General features: G+C 43.4%; 1 protein-coding gene across 1 annotated transcript in view; it reads right to left on the minus strand.

Moving 5' to 3' along the window:
* Positions 1–18,181, minus strand: part of SHROOM3 (shroom family member 3) — a 335,191-nt gene that overhangs the window by 204,499 nt on the left and 112,511 nt on the right. Inside the window, exon 3 of the mRNA XM_044945747.2 lies at positions 8,316–8,470. Within this exon, the coding sequence (XP_044801682.2) occupies positions 8,316–8,470 (155 nt within the window). The remainder of the gene's footprint in view (positions 1–8,315; positions 8,471–18,181) is intronic.

The raw sequence follows: 18,181 nt of genomic DNA on the forward strand, positions 1-18,181 counted from the left end.
ATTGATCTGAGCTCTCGGTACCATGACCAGTACACAGCAGAGCCGTGATTGGAATCCCCATGACATGGACTTCTCTTCCCGAGCTGTTTGTCATCTCATATCTGAGAACTGGCAGCTTGAGGCGGCACAGGCTGGTTTAAAAACAGCTAATATATAAGGAAAAAAACACACAACAGATGTTTTTCATGCTCTGGGAAAGTTTCCACCCTCCCTTCAGACTGTGTTGCTTTAAAAATAGGGATTTACTTTTCAATTTGCTTTTCAAAGCTCTTAATGAACTATTTCTTTAAATGGTTTTAGTTTCAAAAAGATGTTAGGTGGTTAAGCAAAGTAAGACTAAAATGCTTTAAGAATATAGCCACTTTTTTAAGGGAAAAGAGTAAGGGAGGTGTGGGGGCAGGTAGGTGGCAAAAATGTGTGCAGAACATGAGGAGGGGATAGTGATAATATGGAAGAAAGTGTTTCTTTCTTTCTTTTTAAATAAAATGTAACCATGAGTTGGAAAAGGAACTGATTTGCAAAAATTCCTTTTTTAATGAATAGTTATTGGAACTAATTTTATATTCTTTAAGAGGACCTTTAAAGCATGGCGCTCATTACCAGATTCTTCTTACAAGATCACTGACTTGCAAATCCTTGGCGAGTTACAGTCTCACAACTCAATCCAGACATAAAAAGGTCATGGAAACCTGACACGGAGGTAGCAGGTGTGGGAGCCACCCATCCCATTCCATTCCAATTAAGTCATTCGCCTGCTTATAAAAAGAATTATGCTGCTAACCCTCAGAAATGTGGGATGGTCTGCTCTGGGAAGCGTGGGCCGAGGGTGGTGGTGAACTTAATTTCATCACCATTTTTTGTTCAGATGGAGGGAGCAGCTGTAAGGCAACAAATAGTTTTATTTCCAGAGGCTAATGGAGAGCCTCTAGCCAGCAGGGTGCACAGAGCAGTGAGATGCATTTCCTCTGAACTACCCAGGAAGTTCAAGGTCAGTGGGGAATCTAGTTTTTCCTAGATGAGTTAAAAATCAGTTTATTTGGTTTTTCTGGGTTTGTTTTCGCCTGTTTTTTTTTTTTTTTTGTTTTTTTGTTTTTAACCCTCAAAGGCTTTTATTTTACTTTTTATCTTTTGGTGGTGCCAAATGGCATCTTAATGCCCTGACCAGGGATCAAACCTGTGGCCTTGCATTGGCAGTGAGGAGCCTTAACCATTGGACCACCAGGGAAGTCCCACTGCCTGTTTTTTAAGCATCACAAATATTTCTAAGGGAAAAGGCAGCTGGGTGAAGAGCACTAGCTCACTGCTTGAGATGCCAAAAGCTCCAAAACCTACTCCTCAGAGACCTCCATGCTCCTTTAGGCTACTTGCATGTGGCCTTGGGCAAGTCCCTACACATCTTTGGAAGCAGTTCCATTATGTCTACCTCCAGGCAGCGCTGTGGGCTGAAAGGGACAAGACCCAGATTTTCACCCTGGCCCCTGCTAATTCTGATGATTCGATTCAGGACATGAATCTGAGTCCAAACACAGGGCAAGTCACGAAGCCTGGGAGTACTTGTATTTTAGACAAATGACTATTGTTTGCTTGTGTTTTACAAAGTCACCCTCCTTTCTCCTCAATCTCACTTTTCCGTAAAATGTGATCTTCTTCTACTACTCCTTCTTCTTCTCAAACATATATATTCAGTCAAATAAAAAATCAACAGTCCCAGGAGTTCCCTGGCCCAGGTTCAATCCCTGGTCAGGGAACTGAGATCCCACAGGTCACATGGTGCAGCCAAATAAAAAGTTCCCTTCTAACATGTAAACTAATCAGTTCAGTTCAGTTCAGTCACTCAATTGTGTCTGACTCTTGGTGACCCCATGGACTGCAGCACGCCAGGCTTCCCTGTCTATCACCAACTCCCAGAGCTTACTCAAACTCATGTCCATTGAGTTGGTGATACCATCCAACCATCTCATCCTCTGTTGGCTCCTTCCCAGCATCAGGGTCTTTTCTAAGGTGTCAGTTCTTCGCATCAGGTGGCCAAAGTATTGGAATTTCAGCTTCAGCATCAGTCCTTCCAATGAATATTCAGGACTGATTTCCTTTAGGATGGACTGGTTGGATCTCCTTGCAGTCCAAGGGACTCTCAAGAGTCTTCTCCAACACCACAGTTCAAAAGCATCAATTCTTTGGTGCTCAGCTTTCTTTATATTCCAACTCTCATATCCATATGTGACTACTGGAAAAACCATAGCTTTGACTAGACGGACCTTTGTTGGTAGAGTAATGTACGCTCATAGACTAAACGAATGGGAAGGGGAGAAGCTATTCCAAATTTGTAGGGATAGCGGGAAGATTCAGGAGTGAGATTTCATTTTAAAAGGGGCTCACTATTCCCCCACCCTCTGTCTACCGTTCCGAATCATACATGCTGCCTCCTATGCCCAGAAAGGCCACTTGCCTATACATCCTTCCCATTCAATGGAACCACTGTTGCTGCTAAGTCGCTTCAGTCGTGTCCAACTCTGTGTGACCCCATGGACGGCAGCCCACCAGGCTCCCCTGTCCCTGGAATTCTCCAGGCAAGAACACTGGAGTGGGTTGCCATTTCCTTCTCCAATGCATGAAAGTGAAAAGTGAAAGTGAAGTCGCTCAGTCGTGTCTGACTCCCAGCAACCCCATGGACTGCAGCCCACCAGGCTCCTCTGCCTATGGGATTTTCCAGGCAAGAGTACTGGAGTGGGGTGCCATTGCCTTCTCCTGAATGGAACCACTAATCGTGTGCTATGTTCTAGACAGTAAAATGGGCTTCTTGTAACAGGCAATTTATTGCAATACAGAAACAGACTCACAGACTTAGAGGATGAACTTATGGTTGCCAGGAGGGAAGAATGGGGAGAAGGAAAGTTAGGGACTTTGGGATGGACCAGTACACGCTGCTGTATTTAAAATGGATAACCAACAAGGGATTATCCATGGATAACCAACAAGGGATAGCACAGGGAACTCGGCTCAATGTTATGTGGCAGCCTGGATGGATGAGGAGTTTGGAGGAGAATGGATACATGTATATTTATGACTGAGTCTCTCTGCTGTCCACCTGTACTGTCATAACATTGCTAATCAGCTATACTCCAATACAAAATAAAAAGTTTAATAATAATTTTAAAAAAGACATTGGGAGGCAGCAAAAAATATATATATATATAAAAGAGGCAATTTATTTCACAAATACACAATTTCTTTTCAAGTGTTCATTCTTCAATCACCAATACTATATAGTGAATGTACATATTTCTCACTTAATTCTCACTACAATCCTTTGAGGTGAGAATCAAATAAATTAAATGACTTGTTTTCCAGGCAGCATCAAGCCTGCGTCACCATCTCACATGTCCTTTCTCCTAGAAAGGATGCATTCTACTTCCCAATGGCTTACATGAGCCTTGCAAAAAAATTATAAAACATTTACCATGAAAAATACCCCTAAAACTTTTCTTTGCCAAACCAACCATGGATACCAAACTTAGGAGTAGGATAATATTTGGCAAAGTTAGCACCTTAATGCAGAAGTTTGGGAGGTTGGATATGCCAAGAAAAATAGGGGTTGGGGGACATTCTACTGAGGTTACAAATCCACTGGTTACAAGGCCTTTCTAAGGATCTGATTCAGGACAGGAATCAGAGTTCCAACTCAGGGTGAAAACATGAGATTAGATGCATCCCCAGCAGTTAACCTTAACAGTGTGTTCTGAAAGGGAAATGTAGCCTCCGATTTTTTTAATTTAAAATGTAGGTGATCTGCAAACAGCAGTGAGTACTCCCTGTGCTGAAAGCACCTTGCATCACTCCAGGGGTTTAAATGAAACCGGAAGACTCTTTCCTCTGCCTTTGCTTTCCATTCATTCTAAACGTTAGTGGCTCTAGGACGTGCATCACACCTATCTGCCAAATAAAGTCTCCACTGATTTTAGAGAGGGTCTTGAGTACTGACTCTTATTTGCGTACCTGTCTGCTTTCCTAATTTACATCCTTTGTACTGTCCTTCCTTCCTCAGTTTCCCTTCAACTGTTTGTTTTCCTTTTCGAAGGTCTTTTCTTTGGCTCACTTCACATTGCATCATTTCTTCTCCATTTATCTACCATTAGCTGCAGACCTCTGTGTACTCAGCAGCAGACACATTCTCTGTCCTAGAACATCCATGTCACCCCGTCACTCCCTCCTCCCAGAGGACTAAACCCTGCCTTCTTTATGGGTCAGCAGATCTCCTAAGGCCACTGACCCACAACTCACTTGAAACTCTGCATTTCTCTTGTCACTGTAGCCTTTTAAGAAGGTGTTTTTACTTTTGATTGTTTCTGGTCACTGGGTAAGACACTCTCAAAACTTATATAAACATCACTACCCTGATCTGCATTCTTGACATATTTATGATAGATGAGGAAGCCTGCCAACCTGAGGTGTTGCCCTTGTCCACCCAAAACTAACTTTAAGAGAAAAGGAGGTAGGTAGAGATGGAAATGCCGATAAATTTACATTTTCACTTACACAAATGATTTCTCCAGGAAACAGATTCCCTGATCACATTTCCTGGAAGCCACATAGATCTTTTTTCAAAAATACAAAGATCACTTAGGAAAAAAAGGAAAGCTAGTCGATAAAATGGGCTTCCTGGGTAGCTCAAATGGTAAAGAATCTGTCTGCAATGCCAGAGGCCTGGATTCGATCCCTGTGTTGGAAGGATCTCCTGGAGAAGGAAATAGCAACCCACTCTAGTATTCTTGCCTGGAGAATTCCATGGACAGAGGAGCCTGGTGGGCTACAATCCATGGGATTGCAGAGTCAGACACAAGTAAATGAAATATCACAAGTTTCTGTGTCAGAATCAAGCGAAAGGAGATGACATTTCTGGACATGACATGTGCCAAGATATACAGGTAAGACCTCAGGAAATCAACAGCTCTACTAAATACAAAGCCAGATTAATCCAGAGTATAAGGGCGTCTACCCAGTTCTCTGCAATGTAGGGGCAGAATATCCATCCACGTCTACTAGAGCACGTTCATAAATCCCCATCTCTATATATGTGCTTCCCTGAGAGCTCAGTTGGTAAAGATGTATGAGGAGTAAAGACTACCTTCTTTCCGAGAGTTCAACTTTAAAAACCAACACATAATAGATGAGATAAGACATATTCAAAAGGCATCTTAGAGACAAAATGTTTCCCACAGCAAAAGCACAGAGTGCAAGGATTCTTTAGTAACCTTATCGATCCCATTAACATATCTAAAGAAAGAATGTGTCAATCAGAAAGGGGATTCAGAGCGGAGGGCAGAGAAGTCATGAGATGGGAGAAGAGCGCTTTGGCAGAATGCTTCCCTGCGGTCCAGAGGGGAAAGGGCCCTGATTCAGCAGCTCGGGCATCTGGCCCGCCTGGCAGATGCGTTCCTCGTGGAAAGATGGGCCACCTGGCCAACAGCGGGGAGGCCAGCACATTCTGGCGCCTCAGACTCACTCTTCAGCCTGAGATCAGCATGCAACCTCCTGACCTAGTTATGGTCAGACTTCCTATTTCATTTTCCTGTGGCGATAAAGTATACTGATTCTTGGTCACCTTGGGATATTTATTCCACTTAGAGTTGCGTTCTTCAAAATGAGCTAATGTGTTGACATTCTGGTGTATGTCTTTCAATGATGTGAATTAACATTCCTAAATTCCACGAGAGGGTGAGGGTGGGCTTCTTGATAACCAGGCACCCAGCATGTTCGGTAATAGGACAATAATCCATATCGCCGCTGGCCTCTAACCTAATTCAGAATAATAATGAGCAAACAATGCACATTTTCTATGTACTTAGATTTTGTACATTAAATCTTCACAATTCCCTTGTGAGGCAGGAATTATTATTTCCTATTACTACTTTATAAAAGAGAGCCTGAGGTCACAAAATTTGCGAACAACAAAGCCTAATTTCAATCCCAGGACTATCTGTTGCCTGTTCCGCTAGACAAAATAATTCAAACCTCGTGTCACCATCAACTAGAAGGCATAACCGGAAGCCAGCATGACTACTGTTCACAGCAGGAAACAAGACAACCCTTGGCAGAGGTTAATGGATAACCAGAGTCCTGTCAAAACTTTCTGAGTGTGGATTCCACCATCAATCCTCAACAGATACATGCTAGGGCTCTTAAACTGGCTTTGGGTTCCAATGTCAAAGTGAGTTCAAAGCTTTCAACACTCCTGGACGTATGGAATAGGCCAATGGTTCTGAACCTTCCTACCCATCTATTTGAGAAATCGGCCACCGTGTTTGGAATGAATGCTTGCTTTACTCAAATACTGACCTACAAATAATGTCTAGAGTTGGCCAAAAATAATAAAAATAATAGCAGCAGCATCTGTTGTTACTGTGAGTAACCATGTACAGTAGTCCATTACGTTGCTCTAATCACCTTATAAAGTAGGTATTTTAATCCCGATTTAAAAATAAGGAAACTGAATCTTCAAGTAATTTCCCATGATCACATGGGTAGAAGATGACAGCCCTAGAATTTGAACCCAGGTCTGATCTGACTCTGGCGCCTATGCTTTGAGCCACGTTGCATGACTGTCCACCAGAGAAGCAAGGTCTAGTTAGAAGGCCCTGAAAAGAAACCAGACCCAGCCCAGCACACTGCAGAGAGTCACTGGAGCCTGGGGACACGGTGGGACCACACCCACAGCTGTTATTTTTTTGTGGTTGGGAGGAGCTGCTTTTCTCCTCAGCACAGCCTCAGACAGTGAATTTAGAGGAATAAATGAATGCAGGAGTGAATGGAACTCTAGGACAGCGGTCCCCAACCTTCCTGGCACCAGGGACCAATTTCATGGAAGACAATTTTTCCATGGACCAGGGATGGAGAAATGGTTTGGGGATGATTCAACTGCACTACATTTACTGTGCACTTTATTTCTAATCTGGGCTTCCCTCATAGCTTAGTTGGTAAAGAATCCGCCTGCAATGCAGGAGACTCCGGTTCGATTCCTGGGTAGGGAAGATCTGCTGGAGAAGAGATAGGCTACCCTCTCCAGTATTCTTGGGCTTCTCTTGTGGCTTAGCTGGTAAAGAATCCACCTGCAATGCAAGAAACCTGGGTTCAAACCCTGGGTTGGGAAGATCCCCTGGAGAAAGGAAAGGCTACCCACTCCAGTATTCTGGCCTAGAGACTTCAATGGACTGTATAGTCCAAGGGATCACAAAGGGTCGGACACCACTGAGCGACTTTCACTTTCTTTCTAATTTTATGCCTCCACTGACTGTTCAGAAGCCCAGAGATTGTAGGCCTCTGACTTAAGAGACTATGTTAAGGCCTGATGAGAAGACCAGCTTACTGTTGACATCTTAAAAATGGCATGGCTTGATTAATGACTCCTGAAGTTCCAGCCAACTTAAACATCCTTAAATATTATAACATTTAGTTGCCATGTGAGGTAGCCAAAACCTGATTAATGAAGAAATACCTAAATGTGTAAGCCCAGGACTTAGTAGGTCAGGGTAATAAGGCTCAAGTGGCCTGGTGAAGTGGGACCAGCAGCGTCTAGACTCCTCTGTGGCTCGTCCACTTACCAGCCTTCAGTGACCCGCTTAACCATCTTGCCTATACAATGAGGATAATGATAGCTATCTCACCAGATTCTGCACAGACTAAATGAACATAGTTATATATATTAATGTAAAACATCTCCATCAGTGCTTGGTTTGACATAATGATTGCAAAAAATGTTATAACTTCCTTCCACAGGTAATTCCCTCCACTAAGAGGTGTTCTCCTGGAGCTAGGAAGCTTCTAACTTTAAGGCATCATAAACCAATCACAAGGCAAACCTTTTCCAACAAAGGAAACATCACTATCACAACCAGAGAAACAAACCAAAGCAGGAATTCACTTGTTTTGAAGACATCCCCTACCCCTGGGGGTAGGTCAGGTAAGTGGAATGTTCTCCAGGTCTCCAAGCCTGGGGCTGTCTCTGGTCCCACAGGCAGGCAACACCTCATAGACCTCTGACCACATCGGGGATCAGGGTCACTTTCCATCAAGCCAAGAAATGTGGAAAGTACAGTGAACCTTGCCAAGCCAACATCTGCTGGGAAAACTAGGGTTTCACAAGACAGACATATCTAAAATGTCTTCATAGGCCACAAGATGGGCAAGAAAAAAGGAAAGTTACGTGGTGATGGGGGTAGGGGGTGAGGTACCATAAAATCCACATGGCGAGGTTTAAAGAACAGGCTCTTTACGGGAGGAGGAAGCGCAGGAGGAACCTGGCGCCCACCCGTCCTGCCTACCTGCGCACCACCAGCCGCAGAGTCTTGTAGGATCCTTTCACCAAGGAAACGGCCTCCCTCCGGGAGCTGCTCAGTGCCACCTCGTTGATGTTCACCACCTCGTCCCCAGCCCGAAGTCTGGAGCTCACCAGGTCCGCTTTGCCCCCTTCTTTGATCTGCTTAGAAAGAGGAGGATCCACAGGTGAGCAGCCTGTTTCCCGCAGAGCCCGCCCACTGCCTGTGGCCACGCCCACTCCCACCGTTTGCATCCAGAAGGCAGGGATGACTTCCTGTCTCCACACCTTCCAGCACCCAGCACCTAGCCAGCCACAGAGGGCATTCAGAAACAGTGAAGGGCTGAAAGAATTCGATTTCCACCCAAAAGCCACTCACGACCTCCATCTTCAGCACCCCCTCCAAGTCCCTCAAAGCAACTGTTTTATTCCTTTAGAAGTTGCCTTGTTCTTACCTCATTTTTTTTGGGGGGGGTGTCTAAAATTAATAAATAATAAAATAAATAAATAAAATAGCCCCTCTTCTGCTATTTGGAGGCTTCCCAGGTGGGGCTAGTGGTAAATAACCTGCCTGCCAATGCAAGAGATGTAAAAGACACAAGTTCCAGCCCTGGGTGGGAAGATCCCCTGGAGGAGGAATAGCAACCCACTCCAGTATTCTTGCCTGGAGAATCCCATGAACAGAGGAGCCTGGAGGGCTACGGTCCATGGGGTCGCAAAGAGTCAGACACGACTGTAGTGACTTAGCACACACACAAAATTATAACTCACTGGATAAATAAGCAGTGGTGGATCCAGACAATGGAATATTATTTAACACTAAAAAGAAATGAACTCACAAGCCATGAAAAGGCATGGAAGAACTTTCAATGCATGTTAATAAGTGAAAGAAGCCAATATCAAAAGGTTACATATGGGATGATTCTAACTCTATGACATTCTGGAAAAGACAAAATTATGAAAACAATAGAAAGATCAGTAGTTAGATAGACAGGCAGAATAGACAGAGCACATAGGATATTTAGAACTGTGAAACTATTCTGTGTGATACTATAAGGTTGGATACATGACATTATACCCAAGACTGTACAACACCAAGAGTGAGCCCTAACATCAACTATGGACTTTGGGTGATAAGGATGTGTCATTGTAGGTTCATCACTCGTAACACATGCACCACTGTGACAAGGAGATTGGCAATGGGAGAGGTTATGCAAGCAATCAAGGAGCAGAGATACATGGAAGCTCTCTCTACTTCCTGCTCAACTTTGCTGTGAATTTTAAAACTGATGGAATTCTCCAGGCCGGAACACTGGAGTGGGTAGCCATTCCCTTCTCCAGAAGATCTTCCCAACCCAGGGATGGAACCCAGGTCTCCCACATTGCAGGTGGATTCTTTACCAGCTGAGTCACCAGGGAAGCCCAAACAGAAAATTACCTCACTGCAGCCACTGAGTTAACATGTGTAGTGTTACTCAATCAGTTGTGTTTGACTCTCTTCGAGACCCCATGAACTGTAGCCCGCCAGGTTACTCTGTCCATGGAATTCTCCAGGCAAGAATACTGCAGTGGGTTGCCATTCCCTTCTCCAGGGGATCTTCCCAACCCAGGGATCAAACCCAGGTCTCCTGCATTGCAGACAGACTCCTTACCATCTGAGCCACCAGGGAAGCATTTTTAATAAAATAAATGAAGTCTACTAAAAATCCTAATTCATTCAACAAAGTGATTCAACATTTGCTTTATGCCAGAAGTTGTTCCAGGAGCTAAGGCTTTAACAGTGGGCAAAACAGACAGAAACTCTTTCTCTTCTGGTGCTTAAGGCAGAGGCAGAAAGCAAACACTAAACAGAGTAAACAAGTAAATGATGTTAGAAGTTGATGAAGCTGTCTTCCCTGGTGGTCCAGGGGTTAAGAATCTGCCTGCCAATGAAGAAGACACAGGTTTGATCCCAGGTCCAGGAAGATTCCACATACCTTACAGCAACTAAGCTTGTGAGCCGCCACTGCTGAAGCCCACGCACCCTAGAGCTGGTGCTCCACAACAAAAGAAGACACCCCAGTGAGAGGCGCACACACCTCAACTAGAGAGTAGTGCCTGATTCCTGCAACTGGAGAAAAGCCCACGCAGCAATAAAGACCCTGCACAGCCAAAAATTTAAAAATAAAAAATGATAGGCAGGTTTTTTAAAAACCTGACAAAGTGCTTTGGAAACCAACAGAGCAAAATAATGCTTGATCCTATGGCATGTCAATAATGATGAAACAGAATTAAAAAGGACAAAAATAAAACAAAAACAAGTAAACAAGCCTGACCCATATAGTTTTCTTTTTTCAATAATTATTCTCCAGAATTGCCCACATGTTCAAAAACCTTCAGTAGGCCTTAATATATATAAAATAAACCAAATTCCTATGAAAATTTTGTAAATTGTGTCCTTGCTAACTTTTGTTTTAGCGTAATGTATGCTAAAATTTATACTTTATTTTTAAGATAGTGTTCATTAATTTATTATTAAATCACTATATTCATTAATTTATTATGAAGGATGAAAATAATACAGAAAGTATGTAAAGTATGAAAAGTAAGTTATACCCTGGCTTATCCCATTTTACTCTCTAAAGGTAACCACTGTTGCGGCTTCCCTGGTGGTCCAGTGGTTAAAAATCTACCTTGCAATTTGAGGGATACCAGTTCGATCCCTAGTCCAGGATTATTCCACATGCCAAGGGGCAGCTAAGCCCTGTGCCAAAACTAATGAGACTGTGCTCTGGAGCCTGTGAGACACAGCTACTCAGCCACATGCTGCAGCTACCGAAAGAAAGCTGAGCACCCTAGATCCTGTGCTTTGCAACAAGAGAAGCCACTGCAGTGAGAAGCCTGAGGACGGCAAGAAGAGTAGCTCCTGCTCATCACAACTAGAGAAAGCCCTCTCGAAGCAACAAAGACCTAGCACAGCCAAAAGTACAAATAAATATTTATTATTTTTTAAAGAATAAAGGCAACTACTATTTACAGTTTAGCTTATGAATGTCATATACAGATGGTCCCTGACTTAACGTGGTTCAACTTACGATTTTTCTACTTTACAGCGGTGTGAAAGCGATACGCATTCAGTAGAAACTGTACTTCCCATTTTGAGCTTTTCCTGGGCTAGCAGCATACTCTCTCATGATGCTGGGCAGTAGCAGCAGCCACAGTGTGCAGTCAGCTAAGCGATCACTAGGATAAAGACTGATACACTTAAAACCATCCTGTGTCCTTACTACCATCCTGCTTTCACTTTCAGTATCAGTTCAGTTCAGTTCAGTTGCTCAGTTGTGTCCGACTCTTTGTGACCCCATGAATCGTAGCACGCCAGGCCTCCCTGTCCATCACCAACTCCTGGAGTTTGCCCAAACTCATTTCTATCGACCTGGTGATGCCATCCAGCCATCTCATCCTCTGTCATCCGCTTCTCCTCCTGCCCCCAATCCCTCCCGGCATCAGTTAACTCTTCGCATGAGGTGGCCAAAGTATTGGAATTTCAGCTTCAGCATCAGTCCTTCCAATGAACACCCAGGACTGATCTCCTTTAGGATGGACTGGCTGGATCTCCTTGCAGTCCAAGTAGTCAGTAAATTACATGAAATATTCAACACTATTATTAAACAATCTTCATTTTAGATGATTTGCCCAACTGTAGGCTAATGTTATGGCACCTCACTCCAGTACTCTTGCCTGGAAAATACCATGGATGGGAGGAGCCTGGTAGGCTGCAGTCCATGGGGTCTCTAAAAGTCGGACATGACTGAGCGACTTCACTTTCACTTTTCACTTTCATTCATTGGAGAAGGAAATGGCAACCCACTCCAGTGTTCTTGCCTGGAGAATCCTAGGGACAGGGGAGCCTGGTGGGCTGCTGTCTATGGGGTCCTACAGAGTCGGACACAACTGAAGCGACTTAGCAGCAGCAGCAGCTGGCTAATGTTAAGTGTTCTGTGCATGTTTAAGGTGGGCTAAGCTAAGTTCACAATAAACTGTGGAAAATTCTGAAAGAGATGGGAATACCAGACCACCTGACCTGCCTCTTGAGAAACCTATATGCAGGTCAGGAAACAACAGTTAGAACTGGACATGGAACAACAGACTGGTTCTGTTCCAAATAGGAAAAGGAGTATGTCAAGGCTGTATATTGTCACCCTGCTTATTTAACCTATATGCAGAGTACATCATGAGAAACACTGGGCTGGAAGAAGCACAAGTTGGAATCAAGATTGCCGGGAGAAATATCAATAACCTCAGATATGCAGATGACCCCACCCTTATGGCAGAAAGTGAAGAGGAACTAAAAAGCCTCTTGATGAAAGTGAAAGAGGAGAGTGAAAAAGAGTTGGCTTAAAGCTCAACATTCAGAAAACGAAGATCATGGCATCTGGTCCCATCACTTCATGGGAAATAGATAGGGAAACAGTGGAAACAGTGGCAGACTTTATTTTTGTGGGCTCCAAAATCACTGCAGATGGTGACTGCAGCCATGAAATTAAAGGACACTTACTCCTTGGAAGAAAAGTTATAACCAACCTAGATAGCATATTGAAAAGCAGAGACATTACTTTGCCAGCAAAGGTCTGTCTAGTCAAGGCTATGGTTTTTCCAGTGGTCATGTATGGATGTGAGAGTTGGACTGTGAAGAAAGCTGAGCGCCCAAGAATTGATGCTTTTGAACTGTGGTGTTGGAGAAGACTCTTGAGAGTCCCTTGGACTGCAAGGAGATCCAACCAGTCCATCCTAAAGGAGACCAGTGTTCATTGGAAAGACTGATGCTGAAGCTGAAACTCCAATACTTTGGCCACCTCATGCGAAGAGCTGACTCATTGGAAAAGACCCTGATGCTGGGAGGGATTGAGGGCAGGAGGAGAAGGGGACGACAGAGGATGAGATGGCTGGATGGCATTACCGAGTCAATGAACAGGAGTTTGGGTAAACTCCAGGAGTTGGTGATGGACAGGGAGGCCTGGCGTGCTGTGATTCATGGGGTCACAAAGAGTCGGACACGACAGAGCAACTCAACTGAACTGAACTGAACTGAAGCTAAGTTCAGTAGGTTAGATGTATCAAATGTATTTTCGACTTAATGATATTGTCAACTTACAATGAGGGTATTGGGATATAACCTTATTGTAAGTCGATGAAGACCTGTATATATATGTGTGTGTGTGTATGTGTGTGTATATTTTCTTTTCACAAAAATGACATTACGCTACACCCACCCCCTCGACCACCTTTTGGCTTTTAGCAGAGAGCCGTTAAACTGAGGTGGTTAAGAGTTTGAGGCGTCAAACAGGTAACTTAGGTAAGAGGAAGTCACTTATTCTCTGGAGTCTTCAGACTCCCATGTTAAACAGGAGACAGCAATAGCAGTACTGCAGGGAGGATGAATGAGATAAGCCACCTGAATTGGTGAAGACGGTTCCAGCTCCCAGATTATGGTAAGATTTTATAAGTAGTAGCCATTGTTTTCAAAAGTCGTATATATCATGAAGATACTTCCTTTTATAGCAGATCCTACTATAACATCTTGGTACAATTCATTTAGCCACCCTTTCTTGTTGGTCATTTCCCCCTGCCTTTCTACCCTTTTCATCCCACTAAACTTCCCCACCAACCTCTTGAAGATTCACTTTCCCCCAAACATACTAGGCATACTCTAACCTCAAGCCCTACCCCAGTGGCTCAGTTACCCTCTACCTGGATCACTCCCCACGACTCACAGCACCAGGGTCACCCATAAAAACTGCAGTATTCCCTCATGGTTAAGAGCTGGGGCTCTGGAGCCAGATAGTCTGGCTCTAAGGCTTCCCAGCTGTGTGACTTTGAGCAGCTTATTTAACCTTACGGTGCCTCAGTTTCCTCTTCTGTAAGGTGATAGAGTTTACCACAGAGTCTGTCATGAGGATCAAGTGAGTTCATCATGAAAAGGGCTTGGCACATACTGTGTGTGTGTTAGCCTCTCAGTCGTGTCTGACTCTCTGCATCTCCATGGACTGTAGCCCATCAGACTCTTCTGTCCATGGAATTCTCCAGGCAAGAATACTGGAGTGGGTTGCCATGCCCTCTTCCAGGAGATCTCCCCAACCCAGGGGTTCAATAGGATGTATTCAATAAAGTTGAAGTCTATTGACTATCTATCCTTTGAGGCCAAGTTCAAATCCCATCTCCTCTAAGCCTTTTCTGATCTCTCATAAATATCCCCTGACTCTTGCACCTGCAATCTGTCCTTTAAGAAGTGTCCCCCCCGCCCTGCCCCCCGCCACATTGTGGGGGAACCAAATGAATAAAATACTACATAAACTGTGAAATGACATTACAGCAATAATAAACTAAATAGATAATTTACCAAATAGATAGTTTATTAGTGTTATACTACTTGAACACAATGCTTGCAGTTATCACACTCTGTCTTTTGGCACAGCTATTTAAGTCTGTGCCTGTTCCCTGCCCACAGTCCCAGCTTATCCCCAGCTTGGGCTGTGAACTCTGAAGAGAGGAACTGACTCCATCTTTACTTAGCCCAGAATGCCTCCCCAGAGGTTTACACACAGGACCTCCTCATGCTGGTTCATTCATTCAGCCAAGATTCACTGAGTATCTACTGTGTGCCAGATATGGAGCTAAAAGCTGAGGGGACAATGATGAACACCACAGACACAACAGTCCTATTTAAGTCCCAGTTTGTAGAATTAAATCTCCTCTCTGCTGCTCTACTATTTGCCAATATTTTCAGTAAGATGAGAATGAAATGAGGCCTAGGAAATAACCAATTTCTTATATTAAAAAGGAAGTCATGAAAAGCTCATTTGTACAGTTTATATGATGTTTTTCTCATGACTGATTTAACGTGAAAGTAAACGTTACCAGAAAGAATGGCCTAAAGAGTTTCATTGTTGTTCACTGTTCTGATAAACTATTTCTATACCCTGGATGGTAACAGAATCCACCTGCAATACAGGAGACATAAGAGATGCGAGTTCAATGCCTGGCTTGAGAAGATCCCCTAGAGGAGGAAATGACAACCCACTCCAGTTTTCTTGCCTGGGAAATCTCATGCACAGAAGAGCCTGGCAGGCTACAGTCCGTGTGGTTGCAAAGAGTTGGACATGACTGAGGGGCTGACGCTTTCACTTTCACTTTTTTTTTTACCAACCATTAGTTGGGTACTTGTTTTGATTCTCAAATCTCTCTAGATTCTCTGATTGATTCATGCTCTCTTCAGATTTTCTCACTGGAGATGACTTTTAGACCTTTCCTCTAACACTAATCTTTTGCATAAGCCTTCACCCTATATTTTCAGTTTCTTTTTTCCTCTTCCTCATTTTTCCTCCAAATACCCCTCCTCCATCATGAAACTGCCTTATCAACCCAGATAGACTCTCTCTTTCTCTCCTCACACCATTTCTGCCTGGAGACAAGCCGCAGCGCTGCCCTTGTCATAGGTATTTCTGGCCATGCTCTGTCCCCTCTTCTGGGTTTTAAACTCCTGGAAGTCAGAAACTTCTGTTCACAGATATTTTTTGAGCATGTACCAAGAGTCAGGCACTGTTCTAGGCCTGGGGAAAAGTTAAGGAAAGAAGCGTGCTTTATGTTCTCCTTTCCTGGAGTTTACATTTTAGCATATTCTTTCCTTTTGTTAATTGAAGTCTAATTGCTTTGCAATATTGTGTTAGTTTCTGCTGTACAAGGCAGTGAATCAGCTATATGTCTACATATATCCACCCCCTCCCTCCCACCACTCCCCCATCCCACCCCTCTAGGTCATCACAGAGCACCGAGCTGAGTTCCCTGTGCTATACAGCAGGCTCCCACTAGTTATCTATTTTGCACATGGCGGTGTATATATATCAATCCTAATCTCCCAATTCTTCCCACCCTCCTCCTCCCCACCACCCCATGTCCACTTGTCTGTTCGCCAGGTCTGTGTCTCTATTTCTGCCCTGCAAATAGGTTCATTTGTACCACTTTTCTATATTCCATGTTATATGCATTCATATACAATATTTGTTTTTCTCTGACTTGCTTCACTCTATACAACAGGCTCTAGGTCCATCCAGTTTTTAATATAGTTCATATCTTTGCATTAAAAGCCTGATGCCTGCACGGAGGCAGTTCAGAGGACATGGTAATAATGGTGGTTTAGTCACTAAGTCGCGTCTTGCGATCCCATGGACTGTAGCCCACCAGGCTCCTCCGTCCATGGGATTTCCCAGGCAAGAATACTGGAGTGGGTTGCCATTCCCGTCTCCAGAGGATCTTCCCAACCTAGGCATCAAACCCAGGCCTCCTGCATTGCAGGCAGATTTGTTCCTGCTGAGCCACCAGAAAAGTCCCTTCAGAGAACATATAGTGACCCAAACAAGGCTGAATTCTTTCTGTTCTTTGGGTGCTTCAATTCATCTATGTACTTAACTCTCCCTGGAAGGTCAGGCAGTTTGCAGTGAGTCAATGGAGTCCAGGAAGTTCTGCTTGATGCAAGGATTCACCCAGGGGTTCTATTACAAAAAAAATCAAGTCCCAGTCGGTCCAAGTGAGGCTGGAATTGAGCCAGCTGGGCACGAAATGCAGACCCCTCATCTAATGCCTTTTGACTAACCACATTAAGGACTGCCATCTCAGTCTGTGGATTACCTGGGACCCCCGTGTTCCCCTCTTCCTCGTCTGCTGGGGTTCTTCTGCCACCTTCCTATTTGGTAGCATCAGAGTCAGTGGATATTCCACCTGTTGGTCACTCAGGTAGTAAGCCTGATTGCCAAGGAAGTGGAAACTATTGGCTAAGACAAGACTGAATTGCCTTAATCAATATGATTGACTCCATTTATTATCACAAATGAGAAATTGAGATACTGAGATGCATTTTCTGATGCATTAACAACATAATTGATTTCTAATCTACTGAGCCTGACTAAATGCATAAATCTTACATTTATATCAATTATTCACAGTATTTTTTCAGGTATGTAAAAAACAAAACCTTATTTTTATAGAGTTCAATTTCTATGTCAGATACTAACTTCTGGGGGAAAGTCAGTCATTTCTATTATTTTTTTGTGCATTTTGGTTAAAACCCATCCTATTCAAAGCTTCTCTCCTCCCTGTATTTTTTTCAGGATGTGGCAGCTGGTTCAAGGGAGGATCGTGGTCACCTGATGTTGGTGGACAGCCTGGCCTATTTTTTTAATTATTATTAAAGTATAGTGGTTGATAACATATTATTAAAGTATGTTGTCCAAGCTCTGCTGTACAGCAAAATGACTCAGTTACACACACATATACATTCTTTCTTTATAGTCTTATTGATTATGGTTTGTTGTAGGATATTGAATATAGTTCCCTGTGCTACACAGTAGGACCTTGTTGTCATACTGTTTATCTAAAATCATTATTATGACTTTTTTAAAAAAAAACGTATATTTACAAAAGGTTTAACAATAATTCTCTTGAACTATTCATCAAAGAGGATTATACTTCTAACCTCATGCCCTGCTGATACTGTCTGTCAGCAAGACTCAGTGAAAGATGAAGCTTATTATTTTAAACCCTTGGACCAATACTGGAGCAGCTAAAGAGGTCACTGGCGTTGTTTGTTCAATTTCACCTGCAGAGACTTTACTTATTCCAAGAATGTGATGGTCAACAAGTTAAATGACTTCAGATAATGTACCTTGTACAATTGGGTGGGAAATCCCTAAGCTAACAAGGGGAGAAGGCGATTATATATCTGGAAAATTAGAAGGCTTCTTCCCTTCTCAAATTCTAAATGCATCCACACCTTTAGGATTAAACTAACTTTCCTCCTATGACCATGTAAGGAGTTGGTTTTTTAAACATTTATAGTCT

The sequence above is a fragment of the Bubalus bubalis genome, chromosome 7 (genome assembly GCF_019923935.1).
Source record: "Bubalus bubalis isolate 160015118507 breed Murrah chromosome 7, NDDB_SH_1, whole genome shotgun sequence".
NCBI lineage: Eukaryota > Metazoa > Chordata > Mammalia > Artiodactyla > Bovidae > Bubalus > Bubalus bubalis.